We start from the raw sequence: 19971 nt of genomic DNA, 5'->3' as shown, positions 1-19971 counted from the left end.
TTAGATGAAAGGTCAGAAGCTATGTAAAAATTCATCTTACAGTTCAAGCCAACTGTTCTCCTCTTCAGCAGATGCGTAGGACTGTGTTTTAAAACAATCTCTTGGGACTGACCTAAAAAAAACCCCAGGCTTTTTAAACGCTAAGATCATAACCTTGAGCTTGCTGCGGCTTTATCCAAAGAGGGAATTTGATGGAGCTGATGCCACACGTGGCAGTACCTGGAGCCGGGAGCCGCCGCCTCGGCTTTTGTTACTGCACAACATCCTGTTCAAAATTGCTCGCCTAGAAGCCTTTAGTGGTAGCCCTTGGGCATGAGGAGTGTGATATGAACAATATTCCATTTTTAAGTGCTGTTGCCCCAAAGCTGCTTCATTTCTTTCCTTGTTGAGCGCTGGCATCCCAGCTCGGGGAGAGGAGCAGAGCTGCAGCAGGAGCCTCCCCTCTCCCAAAGCACCCCACAGACATTTGAATTCCCACTGCCTTCCCCTCCAAACTGTTTAATTTTGTTGCCTGACTAACATTATAAATGGAGGTCAGCCTGAAAGCTGAAATGGTTTACAAGCAAAATCATAGTTAATTAAACTGCAAGGAGCCAAAATTGATTTTGATGGAAACTCTAGCAAAGGTCCATCTGAATGCAGAAAGCCAAGAGGTCCTGTGCTGGCAGATGCTGACAGTGCATTCTGCTTGTCACAGAAGGCGACTTTCTATTGTTCACTCTTCCTATTTATTTCCCCCCAAGTACACTCGATGCTGTTGTGATTTATTGCTGTCTCAAAAGACTACCTCTCTGCACATTATTTTGCAGTTTTCCATTTATAAAACATTAAAGAGGATGTGATACCAGCCTGTGATGAATACAGGGCTAGTTTGGTAATTTTGTTCCAGGAAACAGTAAGATTTATCTCTGGCTCTTCAGCAATCCTGGGAAAGGGCCATGCTGGGAACTGCCCATGAATAAAGGGGGAGTTTTAAAGCAGGAAGCCTGTGGGATCTGTCCGTTGAGGCATGGCTGACTGGAAGGAGTCATATTGAGTGCTGAGGTTGGCCATTGGGGTTCAGCATCTGCAGGTCACACAAACAACTTCTTGAACCCCTTAGATTTTAGGTTACTTCAGGAGAGGGAAGAGGAATGAGTCTCATTTGGCTTTGAGCAGCCTGCCAGGGGGTAAATGAGACACTGAGTTTCCCTTGGAGCATGAAAATTGGCCAGGATTCAATTATGTTTCCTGGCAAGCTCTGACAGACATTTGTACCAAAGCAGCTTCACAACCAGAGTTAGTTTTGCTTTTTGTTTGCAGCATTTATGTTATGCTGAACTTGGAACGTGCCACATGCGCTGTAAATCCCGCTGGCTGTTATGGAACTTCATGGAACTACCTTGGGAATAAGGAGAAGTGAAGTGTATCAGCCAGCTCCAAGTGCTTAACAACCCTCACATGGCTTATGGGACCCCAGGGTGGTGGAAACTTGGAATAGTTTGGAGCTTTTCTTTTGTGTGGAGGTGGCTGCTCCTGCTTCCTCCCGGCCCCAGGCTTTGTCAACAATTCCTGCAGTTAATCGTGGAATTTCAAACATGCATGTTTACGTTCAGGACCTGACTTTAGACTTCAGCAGCTTGCTTTCGTCTCAACCAGCTCAGCTTCCTGTATTTCACCGATCCAGGATGGTTTACAGGGAGTGTTTCCTTTGTGTGCTTACCCTGTAAGGCCTCTTGGGAGCTTCAGAGACTGGCGTAGCTAAAACTTGGCAATAGCTCTGCATATGTGGTCTGTTTATATAGTGATAAAGCTGTGTTAGAGCGTTAGAAGTTTCCTAGGAGTACCACGTTGCTCTACACCTAGGTTTTACTCTAGCTTGTAAAAGAACCCCCTGGCCTGGGGAGCCCTGGCTCTGGCAGAAGCGATGCTAAACATTGAATATCAGGCAGAAAATAATAAATCTTTTTAGTCCAGAAAAGCAGTATCATGGTAAATTTTACTGTAATTGATTCTTAGCTCTGCAGAAAGGGTGTCCCTGGGCAATGGGTGGAGGTGAGTTCTTTGTCCTGCCTGGTGAGCATTGGTGGTGATAGGACTTACTCTGAAAACCAGTGCGTGGGACATTGCTGCCTGGACCCTGATGTGCAGGTAAGGCTGACCATAACAGTCATGGTGGGGAAGTGACAGTAACCCGCAAATCCCAAGCACTGCAAATCCCTCTTAAGCTTAACATGCTTTGATTTGATGATTAATAAATCTTAGGAGGAAAAAAAAAAACCCTCTGTTCATGTGTCTAAACCTGCTAACTATTTCATAAAGCATCCTGCAGTACATGAGCTGTTAAAATTCTGTCCTGCAGCCAAATTAGATTAAGATCACTTCAAAGCAGGGTATTTATTTATTTATTCCATCTAATGATTGTTTTCCTCCAGAAATCTACTTTATATATACTTTCAAGACAGAGCTCGTTGGGCTGTGGTTGGCAGCATACACAATCAGTTTAAAATACAATTTGAGGACTTTAAAGGTAAGGGTTTCACAGCTGCCACATTTGGTGGGTGCCAAAGCCTACTGGTCTTGCTTTCCAGTTTGCAGCTGACTGGTTTACTGAGCCTGGTACGTGCAAAACCCCCTTGGTTCCTAACTCCTTACATCCATTCCAGTTCCCCCAGTAACATCCACCCATCCTTGGAGGGACTGGGGCAGCTTTGCAGGTGCTGATGCCTACACAAGTTGCTGCTGTGAAGCCAGCTTTGCTAGTGAGAGGTCTTGACGGGCCAAGTTCAGTTTGTCTCCTACTCTGGACTAATTAGAAGCAATAAAGCCAAGCGCAGGAGGGGGTGATGGGCCAAGCTGCCTTCATGTGAAGACCCCTGTTGACCTGAGACTGTGAGTATCAACTGTTTGGGATGACCATTAGTGTTCACCTCAATCCCAAACATGGTGTAAGGGGGTTTCAGTTCACGTTAGCTGGGTGGTATGTTGGAGTTGTCTGTGATAGCTTGTGCTGAAGAGGAAGAGCCAGTGAGAAAGTAGCAGTCAGGTGCTGAGTGTCTCAAAGGGAATATATGTCAAATAATTTCTTACCATAAAAACCTGAATGGGCTTGTTTGTGAAGATATTTTGAATACTGAGATCTTGATTTTGAAAAACACATTAATTTCATAGAGAACAGAAATTGGAGCAGGGTTTTAATTATGAGATTCAGTGATGGAGTTAAGGTCAGCACTTCTATAGCAGTCTGGATTTCTGTTTTTAATGATTGGCAGTGACCTAGGTGGCATCGATTTGCATATTGCAAATCAAGCTAAAAGAATGATATTATGCTTCTATTTAAAATTATAAGTCTAGTATTTTCTTTTAAATTATTATTGCCATCCCAGTCCTTATGAACCTTTGGTATCACCTAAAATGATTATCTGCCTGCAGGAACAACTTGCCTTTATAACCCTCTCTAAAACATTATTGTCTGTATTGGAACTAAAGCTCCTGTAAATACGTGTTTTGACCTTCAAGGAAATACTTGTGTCTTATCACTGAAGCCCAACTCTTCCGAGCTGAATGCTGTGGCCACTCTTTAATCACTTGCTCTCTCTCCTAATGTGCCTTGTTGTGTTTATTGCTGTGTCTGTGGCGCTGAGCCTCTCAGGAAGAGGCTTACTCCAAGAGCCACAGTGTTGAGGCTGTAATGAGCCTTAATGACGGAGCAGGTGAGCAAACCCACCACGGATCTCACTGTCAGAAATGCTGCTTGTTCAGTCAAAGAGCACGTTGAGTGCGGTGCTGTTTCCCTCTGTTGGGGCTGCACACAAACTTGTCATCAGTTAAGTAATGTTGTAGGCACCGAGCTGCTTTGGTTGTGCAGGGATGGGAAGTAATCCTAGCCTGGCGTCAGATGTTACTGGAGGAAAAGGTAGATGTTTAGGTGAGTATGAATATTAGGTGAGTATTAGAGAATGGTGTGACCTGATGGTTTTCTGACTCCAGGGAAGGCTCTTAATTTTGTTTGTCTGCTTTTCACTGAGAAATAGGTCTTGTTTTTGTCAGTCTTCTGAAGCTGATGAAATGAAGCAAAAAGGAAAACACAGTGACTCTTTTTTCTTGCTGACTGTGAGTGTTTCTGTTGCTTACCCAGGTAAAGCTCTGGCAACATGTGGTGCTTTTGTCTTCTGATTAAAAAGGAGCTGGCTTCTCATTTTGTCTTTTTGGTCGTGCTGGGCATGATTTGGGACAAGAAACTGCTGCCCACTGGCTGTTTGCAGAGTTGCACTGAACACTGCATACTTAGAGTGGTGAATGAATCTCATCTGTAAAGGTTGACCAACTTTTCAATTCCTAAAGCGATTCCTTCAAGTTGTGGATGTGACAGGTCTTCAGTCATCGTTTCTGAGCACCTTCTGAAAGACTCCAAGAACTCCACCTCCTACAGAGGATGAGAAGAAAACCTGGGTTTAGATCTGTCACAAGGTTTTACAGCTGCATATCTTCAACTTGTGGTGGTGGAGATCGTTACTGCCTCCTAGGAATGACATGGAGAATGATGTAAACATGTTGGTGGTTAAGCTGTCGACCCTACAGCTTGCTGAGGTTGTGTGTTTGTTTCTCACAGCCCTGAGTCGCTGTTGCTCTGAGTGGGAAGGGTGAATGGGCAATAGCTTGGAGTTGTCAAGCTGACATTCAGTGCCCAAACCTATTTTTAATTGTTAGTCTCAGTGGCACCCAGCGGGCTCACTTAGCAACACTCAGCTTTTGAGAGCTCTCACACAGGGAAGATGCAGAAGTTCTTATAAATTAATGTTTGTGTGAGGTTTTGTTGGCCGTTGGTTTAATCAACCTTTGGATGTTGAACCAAGGATGTAAACACGGAGCTAATGAATTCTACACAGCGAGTAATTGGTGTGCTACAGGAAAGCTTTAAGTCCGTGCTCTTTGCTGCACTGGTGCAAGTATTCCTTGGGTGGTCTGAGGTTGAGTTTCAAATTAAAGTCATTAAAACATCCCTGTAGAGAAGTCTGATTCTGGAGCTTTCTGGAGCATGAAGGTGGTGGGGCTATCCAGGACGCAGCATTGACTGCCACATCAGGTGTCATCCGAAGGGTTTATGTTCTTTGTGCAGTCCTCAGCAGCGTGACTCAGAAGTGGCCTCTGTGGCTTCTCACACCAGTGTGGAGCTTTGTGTTTCTCATCTTTCGGTCTTTGAATGCCTCCCCAGTTGCTTGAATTGGGGTTTATGAAACTGACTCAAATTAAATCAGCCTATGACTTTTGAAGCTTTCAACTCTTGCCGTGTCTTGGGGGTCATAGAACAAACCCCAAGGCCTTTCTAGCTGTACCTCAGGAGTTTTGGCAGAAGTACTCCCTGTAGAGCAGCACCAATGCGTGGGCACAGAAGAGAAGTCAATTGATTTCTCCAGTTTGGCTCAGCCACCCTGTTTCCCAAAGCTTTCTAAAGTGCTTGTGTCCGGCTGTGGCTTGCCCCAGTGGCTGTGGCAGAGGGGATTTGGGCAGGCTTCTGGACCAGGAGGCCTCTTGAGACCTTGTTCCACCTTAAATATCTCTCCATAATTGTAGCTGGGAGGCTTTGAGCCTGAGTGAGGTTTGTTGAGAGTCCCCCCCTCTTTGTACACGGATGATGGGATATGAGGGCAGCCATTCGGTGTTTATATATAAAAGGGCTTTAGAGCTCTGTGCATTTGTTTTGAGGTTTGATTTCCTAAATGCTGGACCTCTGCAGCAGAGGCTGGTGGCACCTCTGCAGCTGCTTTGTGCAGGAGGCACGTCTGGCTGTTTGTCTAACCCAGGTTAGCGAGTCTCCTATGAAATGAAGGAAGTTGTAGCCATTCATCTTCCAGCCTAATGGACCACAGAAATTACAAGCTGTAGCATGCAGCTTAATCTTGCCACGAGGCAGAGTGCTGCATACTTTGCCTTCAATTTATGCATGCCGTGCCTTTTTATTAAATGTAAAAGAGCAGTTGACAGGATTTCTCCAGAGGACTTGCTTTGGCTACGCTTGGTAGATAGCCAGCACATTTCAATACAGTGCAAATGAGTGATGGTGGTTTCTGTACCGTTCGTAACAACCACCTTTGAAATCTGAGGATGGAGTTATGTGTTATCCTCTGTGTGTCAAGCAGCAGAGGAGAGTGAGACAGCTATTTTAGTTATAACCCTGCAGGTGACCCGCTTCTTGAAGCATGGCCATTGCCATTATGAGATGCAGGAAGGACTGGAGCTGCGGTTGCACATCTGTGCTTGGTCAGGCCTTCACCCAGGGATGGCTCTTTGCCACTTTCTTTTCTCTGTTCCTCCTTGTATTATAACTTTGAATTGTCTCTCTGTTGTTGCAGTGTGCAGAGGAGTGAATGCCCCATGTTGTGTTAGTGCCTGTCTGCCATGCTGGCCTGTCTGCCAGGACCAGGTGACCTCTCCTTTCAGCTTCTTTCTTACACGCAGATGAACACTGGACTTCAGAAATGTGAGTGACGTTTTGTCTGCAGGATGTGGTTAACTGTTAAATCTGGCTCTGGTACAGCTCTGACATAAACATTTAGGGTACAGTGGAAAAACTATTTAATGTTAGAGCCTTTCTTTTGTTATGCCTTCAAGGCATCCATCAATAATGGCTCTGAGAAATGGCTGTGGAGGTTCACGTGTGTGCAGCAAGCTCTCACCCCACCTTTCCTTTCCTGGCTTTATAAAGGTTAATTTTAACCACAGCAAGATGAAATGCAAGTGAGGTTTCTGTGAGATTCGTGCCTCTTTGCTGAAAACATTTTGTGCTAAAAGTGTGCCAGCTGACTAGCTTTTTCACCCAACTTTTTCCTGACTCTTTTTCACTTCCAGTCATTTAATTACTCCTAGAAACCAATAAAAGTTGGATCAGGCTAATGCAAACCTTTTGAGGTCAGCAGCTCTGTTGTTCTACACACCTGGGGCATATACTGCAAATATTAGTGATCTAGCCCAAATTACTAAAGTTCAAAGTTTCCATCTTCTGACATCTCTTTGGTGCCTCTGAAAAGATGTCTGCAGAGTTCTCTGAGAATCCTTTTTTGATACCTCCAGTCATTTTTTTGATGGGTGTAGTAGTGTTTTTTAGAGCAACTTACACTTGGGAATGTAAGGTCGCTGGCTAAAGATTTGTGTTAAATCTTACTCTGTCTCTCCTCTTTTGCACATTGATTGTTCAGCTGAAATTGCAGAAATACCAAGGTTTCTACATAAGATCTGTGTACTTGGCTCTTAGGGCTGTGACCTGGCTGTCCTGTTTGATATGTACATTGGGAGATCTCTGTACCCTCAGTTTGCTGATGGACTCATTGTTCTTTAAAACCCAAGCAGTTTACAGTCCAGTTGTAGCTAAATTGTTAGTATTTTAAGGCTTGTGATGAAAATAGGTAAGATAATTTTGCAGTTAAGGTGACATGCTCAAAGTGCCGGTCCTGCCAGAAGTGAATGACACTGTTCATGTACACATGTGCTCCCCCTCAGCACTTGCATAGCATTTATGCCAACTCCACAGGCTTGGTAATTGTAATGACACTTCCAGCAATAGTAAAAATCTTTGCTCACAAAAGGACTTCCTTAGGTGACATGAAACTGGGCACCTCTCCTTTCTCTTTCCCATTTCCAGTTCAAGCTTTACTGACCGATGCTTGTTCAAAAGGTAGGCTGTTGTGGTGAAAAGATGCCGAGGTCCTTGCATCACATGAAGTTTCTTTTGGTGGATCAGAAAGCTTAGTTCTGAAAGCAAATTGTTGAGGTTCATGTGAGGGTAGCTGTGCATAAATCCGGTATTTCCTAATTACACCTTTACAAGGCAACATGCTGATACATGGGCAGTTTCTTAACCTGATGGTACCTGATGCTGTTTCTGAGAACTGCTTATCCCCGTGCTGAAAGCATCTCTGTATCTTGCTTAGGGAAGAGCTCCGGGTACTGCATTTGAAAGAATTGAGGACATAAAGTAGCTGGCAGGCAGTGGGAATGCTCAGCTGTGCCAGTTTGTTCTGATTTATATGGAAAATGAAACTGCTTTTACAGACCTTGCTCACCCCTGCTGCAGATGTGTGTAAGATTAATTGGTGCATTTCTCTCCATACTGTATATGCACAAGCAGTCTAGCCCCTGGCCAAAGCAGAGCTGACTTAATGAGCATTTTTAATGAACAATGACTTGTGACTTTGGGGGGTTGGAAGTGGGCTTTAATGATCATGCTATTGCCTTTATGAAAGGCACAGAACTCCACATGATAACCTTTATTCAGATTTACAGTGTTTGTATTCATAATTTTTAAGTGTAGTTTTCCAGATTAGACTTTTTATTAATGCTTCGAAATCCACATTAGCTCAATTAGCTTTTATTTTCTCCTCACTTTCAAATAAGAGGCTTTTTTCTTAAAGCTGGTCTGTGCAGTGGGAGTTTTGAAGGTTAATATGCACATATTTTTTCCTTTCAAACTGATCACTACAGGACTTCCAATTCCAGTGTTTTGCTTTGAATTCCAGCCTGCATCACAGGAAAGGCTCCCCCTGGAATTCATCCTTATCCACACAGGGGATTTCTCAGTGACTCCAGTAGAAACCTGACCAGTCAATCGGGATGCAGACTGGGCAGTTCCTGCAGTTGCTGTTGGATATAGAAGCAGTGATGCAAGGTCTGAGTAAGACAGGGTGATTTTTAAACAGTGCTGTAAAGTCAAGATGAAAGGCGCTTCTTGGAGAGCTCTTGTTGAGGGGGATGGGATGGATGGAGGGATGGATGGATGGATGGATGGATGGATGGATGGATGGATGGATGGACAGAAGAGAAAAGAGCAGGCTGGCACTGAAGATGGGCACGGCGGGTTTTGGCTTATCTGAGCGCAGATGCTCTCGTTAGGGTAGGGATCCTGAAAACCTGTTTGTATGTTGTTTAACGTTAATGAAAATTTAACCGTGGGCGCTTCTAAAAGCAGTGGGGTTTAAAGCCTTCTTGTGAAATGCGCTTAAAAGACGTTACATTGGTGCTGAGGTGAGGCAGAGAAATCTCATTTCATGATAAAAATAGCTCCAGCGGTGAGAGGCGCACAGGGCTGTGACCAGATGAGTTGGTTGCCACGGGATTAGCAGGAGTGTGAACTTGCAGCTCACCAATTTACTGGGGTAATTGCTCACATACACAGCTTTACCTTACACTACATATGAAATAATTACTTTCCAACAAAAGTATTCTGCCCGGGATTTACCATTAGGTAGCTTTGTGGAGCTCATCCCTTTCTTTTCGTAATGTAGTTTCTTATCTGCCATCTGCCTCATCATTTTATGGCCTGAATTCTTGCACACGAATGATGAGGATATTCTAATACCAGCATTTCCTTTTGGTCTGTTCTGGCAGGTTTTCCATTCACTTAGTTACCAGACCTACTTGATTTTGACTGGTTTGTAGGGGATACTCTGACTCTTGCTCACCCCGTAATACCTTTCTCCTAATTTTTTGCTCCTTAATTATTACAGTCATTGAATCTTGCCTATGGAACTACTAGCAAAGCACATTTCAAGCAGCACTTTGGGACACTCAGAAATACATCACCTTCAGGCCTGAGTAGAATGACTGAGTTAGTTCATAGTAAAAGGAGCATAATCTCAGCTGTACTCAAGACGGGCGCTGTTTGAAGTGATGAATGGGATTTAAAAGATGGTTTGCCGTTTGGTAGGATGCCAAACTGGATGTTAGTGCGTCATTTAAGTTTAACTGAGGGGTTATTTTCCCTCATCAGAGGAAGGAGCGCTTCCAGATTTGGGATTACAGATGTGTTGCAACTGATAGCTGCAGCCTGTTCAAACATTGATGTTTTAGCTGTTTTCTAAAAGCTTCCATCGTAGTTTGTATAACAGAATGGGTCCTTCAGTGAAAGAATATTTATTGTATCTGTTTATTGTTTACCAGCTCATTTGACAATATGCCTACGGAAATGTAAACCAGGCTGAGAAATTTTGGTGGTGAAGGTGTCCTAAAGTAGCTGCTTAATTTTTCATCTGAAAATAAAAGCTTTATGTGACAATGCCGCGAGCATAACATGAACCATTACACAGACAAATGTGGGCTCCTTTGTCTGTTGTCAGTGGTTCTCCTCTGATGGTGAGTTGCAAGGGTCATCTCTTGGGGAAGAAACAGAACTTTATGAGCATGGACAGTGCTAAGAATGAAAGGTCAGGAGTTCGTGAAGGCTTTGCCTTTGAGGGAGGGTAAATGCCATTCCGAAGCTCTTCTCTCCACTGGGAGCTCACTCAAAAGGATAGATATAAACTGCCTGCCTGCAGCGACAGGTACAGGGATATGAACAGAGGGGACGTTCAGGTTGATATCAAATGAGCATTTCCTTTGATGAAGAGAAAGGGTGGTGAATGCTGGCGTTTGGACAGCACAGGGAGTAAGAGTACAACTGGTGCTGTGGTACATGCTGTGCTAGAGCTGTGGGACAGCCTGCTTGCAAAGCTGCTTATGTCACAAAAGACACTTTTAACATTTCTATAATTATCCTTTCTTTGGGTATCCATTTTCTGACCCTTAACTTTCTGAAAGTGAGTGCTCTTAAGAGTATTGCTGCTCTCCCTCACCTGTGATGACTGGAAGCTGCAGGATGCAGAGAGAAATGGCTGGTACTCATGTATTCAGGAGTCTTTTGGAGGCAATCAGTTAAGAGAAGCAGAAGTGGAATGGCCCAGCTCTGCTTGGAATGTGATTATAGCAAGAGTGGCACAAGCATTTCCCTGAATGTCTAAAGTTCTTTCCAGAAGCAGTTGGAGTTTGTGGGTAAGGTAGGTATCTGCTAAACCAGAGTAACCTCACACCCGTCTTCACAAGTCTTTTGTCTGTGTCTGGGCAGTAGCATATCTTTAATCTTGTGAGGATATCACGTCAGATTGCTGTGTGATATGAGGATGCTGTCCTTAGCAAGGTGCCGTGCTGAAGAAATAATTGCAAGCCATAAAATAATGCATGTGGAGCCTCCTTCCATTTGCTGAACTTGGACTGACAAGGGCTTCCTAATGGACAAAAAGACACTCAAAGTGCTTTCAGATGTCAGCATCTAGAAGAGAACTCAGATGTAAATGGAGGCTTGAGCTGAAGGGCTTTAGATGTGTGCTGGGCTTCCATGACAAGGTTTTGGTAGCGGGGGGGGCTGCAGAGATAGCTTCTGTGGGAAGCTTCCTCTGTGCCTGATGGAACCAAGAGGAACCTGCTGCTGGGCAAGGCCAAGCCATCAGTGGTGGCGACAGCACCTCTGGGATGATGTATTTAAGAAGGGGGGGAGAAACTGCATAACTGCAGCCAGAGAGGTATGAGAATATGTGAGTTTAACAGCTCTGCAGACACTGAGGTCAGTGCAGAAGGAGGGAGAAGATGCTCCAGGCACCAGAGCAGAGATTCCCCTACAGCCCATGGTGAGGACTGTTGTGAGACAGGCTGTGCCCTTCAGCCCATGGTGGAGCAGAGATCTACCTGCAGCCCATGGAGGACTCAACATCAGGCAGGGGGATGCCCAAAGGAGTCTGTGACCCTGTGGGAAGCCCACGCTGGAGCAGGTTTGCTGCAGAACTTGTGTCCTCATGGGGGACACAACGCTGGAACAGTGTGTTATGGAGGGACTGCACCCCATGGAAGGGACCCACGCTGGAGCAGTTCATGGAGAACTGCATCCCATGGGAAGGACTCACTCTGGGGAAGGTCATGGAGAACTGTGTCCCATAGGAAGGGACCCCAACGCTGGAGCAGTGGAGGAGTGTGAGGAGTCCTCCCCTGAGGAAGAAGGAGCAGCAAGACCATGTGTGATGAACTGACCACAACCCCAGTTCCCCTCCACCACTGGGTGGGTGGAGGTAGAGAAAATCAGGAGTGAAGTTGAGACTGCAGCAAGGGAGGGCTGGGGGGGGGAAAGATTGAGTTTCTATTTCTCATTTTCCTACTCTGATTTGATTGGTAATAAACTAATTTCCTCAAGTCGAGTCTGTTTTGCCTGTGATGGTAACTGCTGAGTGATCCCTCCCTGTCGTTATCTCAACCCAGGAGCCTTTCATTCTATTTTCTCTCCCCTGTCCATCTGAGGAGGGGAATGATGGAGCAGCTTTGGTGGGCACCTGGAGTCCAGCCAGGGCCAGCCCACCACAGTATGGTTCCCACCTCAGCATTATATGGGTTTAATGTTTAATTCATAACTTTCTGATTTTCAATTACATGGTAAAGATACTGAGCATGGCTTGAAGAGCCATGGGGGAGGCAGCCTTAAATTAAGAAACTAGAAAGTAGGCCACTACCACAAGCTGTAAGAAGTATTTCAGGCTGGAGACAACCCAATGTTCATAGCACGTTACCTGTTTTTGTCCAACTATAAACATACTCTGATGAAAACAGTTTTTGTTTTGCTCCCATAGGCAGGTCTTGCCTTAAGCTGAGCTGGGGCTTGTGTTGGTCACCAGGTAATAAAGGGAATGCGGCATCTGGTACATGACCCGCTGGTCTGGGAAGATGAGGTTCTTGCCTCTTGATTCCTTGGAGACTTTCTACTCTTGTTGTGCAACTGTCTTGCCCTGGGCTTGATCCTTTGATTGCCAGGATCAGTATTGATGATTTTCCTTTTCTCCACAGGGGACACTACACAGAAAATGAGATCTGCACAGTATCCTACCCCAGCAGAATTGGATGCTTATGCTAAGAAGGTCGCCAACAACCCACTGACTATAAAAATCTTTCCAAACAGCGTCAAGGTTCCCCAGAGGAAACACATACGCCGTACTGTGAACGGACTTGATACTTCGGGCCAGAGGTACAGTCCTTACCCATCTCAGGCCACCACCAAAACAGGCCTCCTGGCGATAGTCAAATCTCCAGCAAAAGGAATTATCAAAGACTTTGACGGGACACGCACGCGTCTGCTGCCGGAAGCGATGATGAATCCCCCTTCCACCCCTTACGTTGCACCTAGCACTTTAACCCACCCCCAGGCGCTTGCTCGCCAGCAGGCTCTCCAGCATGCACAGACTTTGCAGCACCCCCAGAGTATCCCGCAGCCACAGACTTTGCAGCACCCTCAGGGTATACCCCAGCCACAAAGCTTACCGCACCCTCAGGGGATCCCGCAGCCGCAGGCGCTGCCGCACCCTCAGAACATGCAGCAGCCTCAGGGCTTGCAGCATCCTCAGACCATGGCACACCAGACTCTGCAGCACCCCCCAAATCCTTTGCTGCAGCCGGGTTTACATGGAAGCAGAAAGATGCCGGATGCAGACGCGCCGCCGAATGTGACCGTGTCTACCTCAACCATTCCCCTCTCTATGGCTGCCACCCTGCAGCAGAACCAGCCACCGGACCTGAGCAGCATTGTGCACCAGATTAACCAGTTCTGCCAGGCCAGAGCTGGCATTAGCACTACCTCAGTGTGTGAGGGACAGATTGCAAACCCCAGCCCTATAAGTCGCAACCTGCTTATCAATGCAAGTACCAGGGTATCTACTCACAATGTCCCTACACCCATGCCTTCCTGTGTAGTTAACCCTGTAGATCATGCTGCTGCTGCTATTCCTCCTGCCTCTGTTAATGTGCCCATGGTGAATATTAACAGGGTGCCACCTGCGTACCAGAACGAAATCAAATCGGTTGCGTGGAACCAGCACCAGCTTGCACATCTGCAGCAAATGTGTGGGGATGCTGCTGGGCCTGCTGGACTCGCAGGGAAGCACCCTCAGAGAGAGATCACCGGGCAGAGCTTCCCTGTCAAAACTTCAAACTACCCTCAAGAACTGTGCATGGGCCAGTCCTTCAGCTTGAAGCCCCCCATCGAGAAGCCTACACCTTCTCCACCTGTGAACGGGTTGCAGGGACCCTTGCCATATACCAATGGGCACTATTTCCAGCCCATCTGGAATAACATTCTGCCCACACCCAACAGTGACAGCTCTGGGTCCCAGGACCTCGCCATGCCTTTCCACGGGGGACAGCCAGCAGGAGCACCGCTAGATTGTGCAGGAGGAACTCATTACAGAGCTGGAGCTGGCCCATCCAGCCAGAATAATGTGATGCAGACCATGGATTACCTAAGTGGGGACTTCCAGCAGTCCTGCTTCAGAGATCAGAGCATGGCCGTGCTGGGAAAAGTCCATCGGCCTCACATGAACCGAGCACCTGAACCAACCGATAGTCGAAATCTTCATATTCAACACCCAGGGTATAGATAGGCTGCAGTCACTTTCACAGACAAAAAAACATAGAGGTTTAGTCTTAATTTTAATTAATAAGCAAGGCATTTTTAACTTGCAAACTTGTGTGATCATTATAGTAACCATCAGAAGACGACATACTGTATATTTAAAAGCTTTGCTTACTTGTTACCTATCTCTTTATCAGATATTTAACATGCCTTTTGTGTCAGAGGATTTCATTACACTACTTCACAGCACAGCCCTTTTCTCACCATAGAACCCCCTTCTGTGCAGCTTCTGCTTAGCAGCTCCTTGCTGGACTGATGTTGAGTTGCTGCAGGGTTTCACCAGCTCCATCAAGAGCAAGGTAGCGTAGCTGCTTAAATTTCCATCTCCATTTCCTCTGAAGATTAAGAGCAAGAGGATTTGTCAGGAAGCAGGGCTTATTTTCAGCCGAAAGCCCATTTCATTAATGCATTAAACACTGACCATTTGCACTGTCTAGAGGCCTGTTTAATTGAAAAAGAAGCCTGTGTTTGAAACGAGCTAGCTACGGGGATGTATTTGGGCATTAATACAGGAAGAAGCTTTTCAGCTCTTCCTTGCCCACCTTTGTCATTTTAGACTTTGTCCAAAGTCAAAAGTCTCCGGCAAGTATTTCTGACACTTCTTTCTTTTGCAGACAGGGTATGGAGAAGGTGGGAATGGTGGGTTTAGGAGGCAGTATAGCTGCCGTAGGTAGCTGCCTTTTCTCTGCATCATATTTCCCTTCCCCACTCCCTTTTTGCCTAAGAGCTAGCTTTGACTGAACCCCTCGCTGCTAGGAGTCTGGCTGTCCTCGTGTGAAGGAATCCAGACCCACTGACAACTCCAAAAAGGGTTCAGCTTTTTGGTAGCTAAAATGTATTTCAGGGTGAGGAGAACATAATCAATGCTCAGGGCAGCGTGGCACGGTCCCATTGCTGTGAAGCTCTGCTCATGAGCCACTGTGGGACCAATGGTCCCATATTCCTCTCCTTCAGAAAACCACAGCAGGTTTAACAGAACAATTCCTCTCCCTGGGGATTAGCAAAGCTCTTTCTAACATCCCTTTATCCCAGGGTCTCGGTGCCTAACTCCTCTTGTTCCTTTCCCACATCACTTCCAGCAGCTAGTCGAGTCGGTGACCGTAGGACACTAACTATTGAGTGACCTCAGCATCTTGTTCCCCTCAGCGTTACCACAGCACACCTTTTCCTTTCTAACAGCCGGATTTCTTGTAAGTAGAAAATTCTTCATCTCTATTAATGAGACTAATACTTGAACATAATGATCACAATCAAGTTTGGAAATTAAAAAAAAAAGAGAAAAAAGAGAGAAAAAATTAATAAAAAAAAGTAAATGCATTGATTCTTTATATGTACACTGGCTAAAAACTATTGCTCTACACTGTAACTTTTAAGTGTAATATTTCTGTATGAATGTCGCCTGGTAGTGTGGGTTTGAGTAGCATTGTGTATGGGTGAACCCACTTGGCCTCTGCCATCCACTGGCCTCCCTCACAGCCCTTGGAAACAAACAAAGCCTTAAGTATTTGCTCCTTGAACTTTTCCTCCACGAGCATGATTTCAAAGAAAAAAACCCCAATCTTTAAAAGACATCATACAAAAGTTAAAAACACAGAAAAAAGAACAAAAAAAAAGAGCAGTAACCAGTTTTGAAGTGGCGTCCTAGGTGGCTAGAAATCCTTTCCAAGTTTTTTGGTAAATGGAGAAATTAGGAGACATTTCTTTGTGTTTTTTTAAGTTAGACGTGTAGTCCTGGGCTGTAACAACTCCTTAGGTTTCAAAGCTTAGCAGATACGTTTCCTGACTCCTTGCGTAAGTTAGTACACTTGTGGCATTATTGAAATCCCTTCAAGTGTACTCTAAACCGTTCTTTAGTGGGAACTCTTTTTAGCAAAGTGAAGCAATTTGACTAAAGACGGATTAAATTATGTGTTGGCTTGTGTTGCCTTATATTTAAAAACAGAAAAGGAAGACTTGCCTGATTGTGTTATGCCAAATGATAGCAACATGAAGTCCTAATTTATTGTTTATAATCGTATTCCTGCAGTCTTTGTGAAAACTGGTAAATATACATCTATGGAAGAACTAAAACCCTGAGGCTTTTCATGCAATATTTTTCTCAATACACGATAGTGGAAGCCAAGGTTTGAGTCTGAAGCTGCTCCCCTTACGGTCTTCCCCGCCGTCTCCCCCCATCCTCTCCCTCCTGAACCGATCTAGGGCTGTGCGATGACTTTAACCTGCTGAGTTAGTTCTGCTACCTGAATCCTTTCCTTTTTACTAAATAAACTACTGACATCTCCTCTGTTCAGTAGCCTGCTGCAAATCTCAACCCAGACTGTTATTAAAAGCTGATTTCTCTGCCTCCTGCTCTTCTCCTGCGAGAGAGAGACCGAGTGGCGTCCCGTGTTGTGCTGTTTGTGGAAGTGGTTTTGAGGCCTGGGAGGTGTTTGGGATCGTTCTGTTCTGGGATCATTCTGCAGGGAGGGCTGTGACCTCTGAGACTTTGCCCCGGGGCAGCAGGACCGGGAAGCAAAAATACTCCTGAGATTCATCCAGGTGGGACATTGCTTGAACAATGGGAATCATTTTACTATTAAAATATACTGAAATATTGCCTTTTGTTCTAGGAGTGAGATTTTTCTTTTAAACCGACCTTTTCACTTCAGCAGCAGCCTGGTGCTGCTGGGCTCCTCCTTCCTTTTCCTTCCCCACCACATCTTCTGTAAAGAGAAACACAAACCATGACCTGCCTCATTCCCAGGTGCCACTTTTGGGATCCAACCCTGCTGCTGTCACTCCCTAAGGGAAGAGCACAGGAGGCACAAGCCTGAGGCTGATGGTCCAGTGCATGGCAGGAGTTGTGCTCTGCTCCACACATGGGTTTATTTCACACTGCCTGGTATAGAAGTAAAGAGAAAGGCCAGGACCACATCTTCACCCTGGGTTCTCCCTGGTGCCGATTGGCACGAGCCTTTGGGCTCCACGCAATGCTCAGCTTGTCTCTTTGTCTGTAGGCTGGTAGCTTTCTGACCTCCAGCTCCAGCACAAGGCTTCTGTTCCCCTCATGGGTCCTTGGAGATAACAGTTCTGCTCCTTGGGGAAAGAGTAAGGTGTTGCCACATGTTTTCCTCAGCTATTTCCATCACCTCATCACCACTGAAATCTTTCCCCTTCACAGCACCACACTGATTTAGCAGAACATCAGCATTCTGATGGTTCCTCCAGCTGGAAGTGGACATTGCATAGATCCTGAGAGGGATAAACATGAAAGCAGGGTTAAACCCTTCCATGAGGAAGCTTCCATTTCTGATGTACCTTTCCAGCAGAAGTTTTGAAGCTGTTAAATCCCAAACCTGCTTTGTTACAGCCCAAAGTTAATATTTTATAGACATTTGTGCATTTTCCTTAAGCTTTACAACATGAAAACTCATGTCCACGGGAGTCAGCTGCTCCTGTAGGAGCCAAACGGGAATGTTTGCTGGGGAGAGAACTGGGAATTGTTGCTGGGTTTGATTAAACCACAGGCTGATTATAAACACTGCTGCTTGTGTGCTATGGGTCCAGCCACAGTTCCTGCTTGTCTGCAGGGAAAACAGACCTGGTCCCTCTGCTCCTTCTGCTGGGTTTATGCAGTGCATGGGGTGGGAGTGTGGGGAAGGGTCTCCATGGGTTGCTGCGGTATGAATGCATCGGGTACAGCCTTCTTGGAAAAAAGCATCAAGAAGGGCTGGGAAAACAGAAGATACACAAAATCTGAGTGAGAAAGGGGCTGAAATGCTCAACTAAAAGGAGGAGGGGTTTAAGTGAACTCGGAGAGGTTTTTGGCAGGTCTTCCCGGGCCGGGAGGGAAATGTCTGAGGGAGACATAGGGCTGCTAAAGCTGGACTGAGAAGTGACTGTCCTTCGAGGTGCTGACCTGCCAGTGTGTGTAATGGGCTCAGTTCTGCTTATTAACATCATACCAAATTATAAAGGGGTTTCATTACATTTGTAGACGCGTTCTGAAGAGACCCCTCTGCACCTGTGGGAGGTTTTCTCCCCTCTCTAGTGATTGTACATCTGATTCTGTCTATGCTTTCATCCCAGAATGACACAGCAGCTCAAACCCCATCTCTATGTGCTGGAGTGTCAAAATCCTTCAGACACCAAGTTAGCACCTTTCACGCTGTTCCCTCTTTTCCCAGATACTAGGAAACGTATTTTTATTCCACGTGCTCCTCCAGAATTTTGGGGTAAACCAGGCAGCTTAGAGCAGGCACCCATCCATCTGCCCACCATACAGAGACGGAGCTTCAGAATCCTCTATCCTGTGATCACTGGAGCATCTTTGGTAGCATCTTGGTAGCATCTTCATCTGTCCCCCGAGCAGGAGGAAGCCCTTCTGCAGGAGACTCTTACACTGTCTTTGAAGTTAGTTAGACCTGTTTACTGGAGCAATAATGAGCCAGTGGGGACTTCTGTGTGAGCAGAGGTACCTGCAGCCATAACTAAGTTTAAGGCCTCTGGCATCCAACCTTTTAAAGCTTCTCCCTTCAGGCCAAACAGGGTTTTCTTCTGAAGATTTAATGGCTGTGTTTGGTCTTTTCCCCTACACTGAGCTCCCTGTACCACGGTAGGGGTTAGAAGGATGCAGACATTGAGGGGTCAGCATCACCCCAAGGTGTTCTGTGCCAAAACCCAGCAGCACCTTGCCTTGTGATGGAGAGGAGCTGAAGAGAACTCCTGGTCAATGAGGAGGAGCCACAGGAAAGGGGCACACTGAAATCAGCTCCTCAGGACTTGGCTGGGGAAGCTTGTGTTGGACATCAGCCACCTTTGGATGCTCTTCCAATGTTCAGCAAGGCCAAATTGCAATAAAATTACTGGAGTATTTAATCTACTTCAGTTCATTTCCAGGCAATCGGGTACAAAGCATTAACTCAGATGGCCTCAGCGATGAAATCACACCACGATTTAGCCTGGATAAACCTCTTCTCCTTCACCACCCTCAAACCCCTTGGTCCTGGGGAGGGAGGGACCCCAGATAGGTGTTTAATAAAGGATGTGAAAGCAAATTTCTCTTGTGTTTTTCTCCTGATATTAATATTAATGTCTGGTTTTGCGTCTTGGCGAAGAGTGGCAGTAATTGGCTCAAATCAGGGCTCTACATTTACATCCGGAAGAGCGGTAGCTGAAGTGGGTTTTGCCAAAAATTCTCCCTATCTATATACCAAAGGTTCTGTAAGGTGTGAAAAGGATTTGGTGTTCAGTTAAACAGGAGCATCTCGGTGTGGTTGGGGTCTTAAACTAAGCTCCGGCCCTTCAATTTCCAGGGTATTTAATAACACTTACCCCACTGGCTTGAGCATCTTGTGTAATACTCACCGATGGAGCAGGGACCATGCTGAAAGCTGCCGGGCCTTTAGAATAAACCTTCAAGCCAACAACTTCCCAGGAAGTTTATTTTTAAACTCGAAATTTGAGGCTAATTTTAGGAACAAATCCATTTTATCGCTCCCTCTCCCCCATGAATATTAAGAGCATCCCCTCCTCCTGCTCTGCAGACAGGGGCTTGCAGGGGAATTGCTCCAAACACGTGAAGGTTAAGAGGTGCTTCAAGATCCGGTTGACATTTCCAGCCAGGCACCGCACGGAGACGTGGCTCCGGCTGCGACGTGCCGGGATAAACGGAGCTGTGCGGTGGTGCTCATCAGAGCTACTGGAGAGCGGCACCTGATGGCAAACACCACGTTAGTGACCGGAGAGGGGAAAGAAAAGGC

The 19971-nt window shown here is 45.9% G+C and overlaps 1 protein-coding gene across 8 annotated transcripts in view; it reads left to right on the top strand.

Annotated features, from left to right (window-relative positions):
• FAM222B (family with sequence similarity 222 member B) overlaps positions 1–16826 on the top strand; it is a 36974-nt gene extending 20148 nt beyond the window's left edge. For 2 of the 8 annotated variants that reach the window (XM_080629817.1, XM_080629818.1), the window contains exons 2-3: positions 6333–6460; positions 12613–16826. In XM_080629817.1, the coding sequence (XP_080485943.1) occupies positions 6379–6460; positions 12613–14198 (1668 nt within the window). In that variant the 5' untranslated portion in view covers positions 6333–6378 and the 3' untranslated portion in view covers positions 14199–16826. Of the gene's footprint in view, positions 1–4484; positions 4570–6332; positions 6461–12612 lie in introns of those variants that run through there. The other 6 variants (XM_080629821.1, XM_080629820.1, XR_013958040.1 and 3 more) reach the window with 5 other exon arrangements.
• Positions 16827–19971: the final 3145 nt, after the last annotated feature.

Source organism: Psittacula echo, assembly GCF_963264785.1.
Source record: "Psittacula echo genome assembly, chromosome: 15".
Lineage (NCBI taxonomy): Eukaryota > Metazoa > Chordata > Aves > Psittaciformes > Psittacidae > Psittacula > Psittacula echo.
This window is presented reverse-complemented; position numbering and strand designations above follow the sequence as displayed.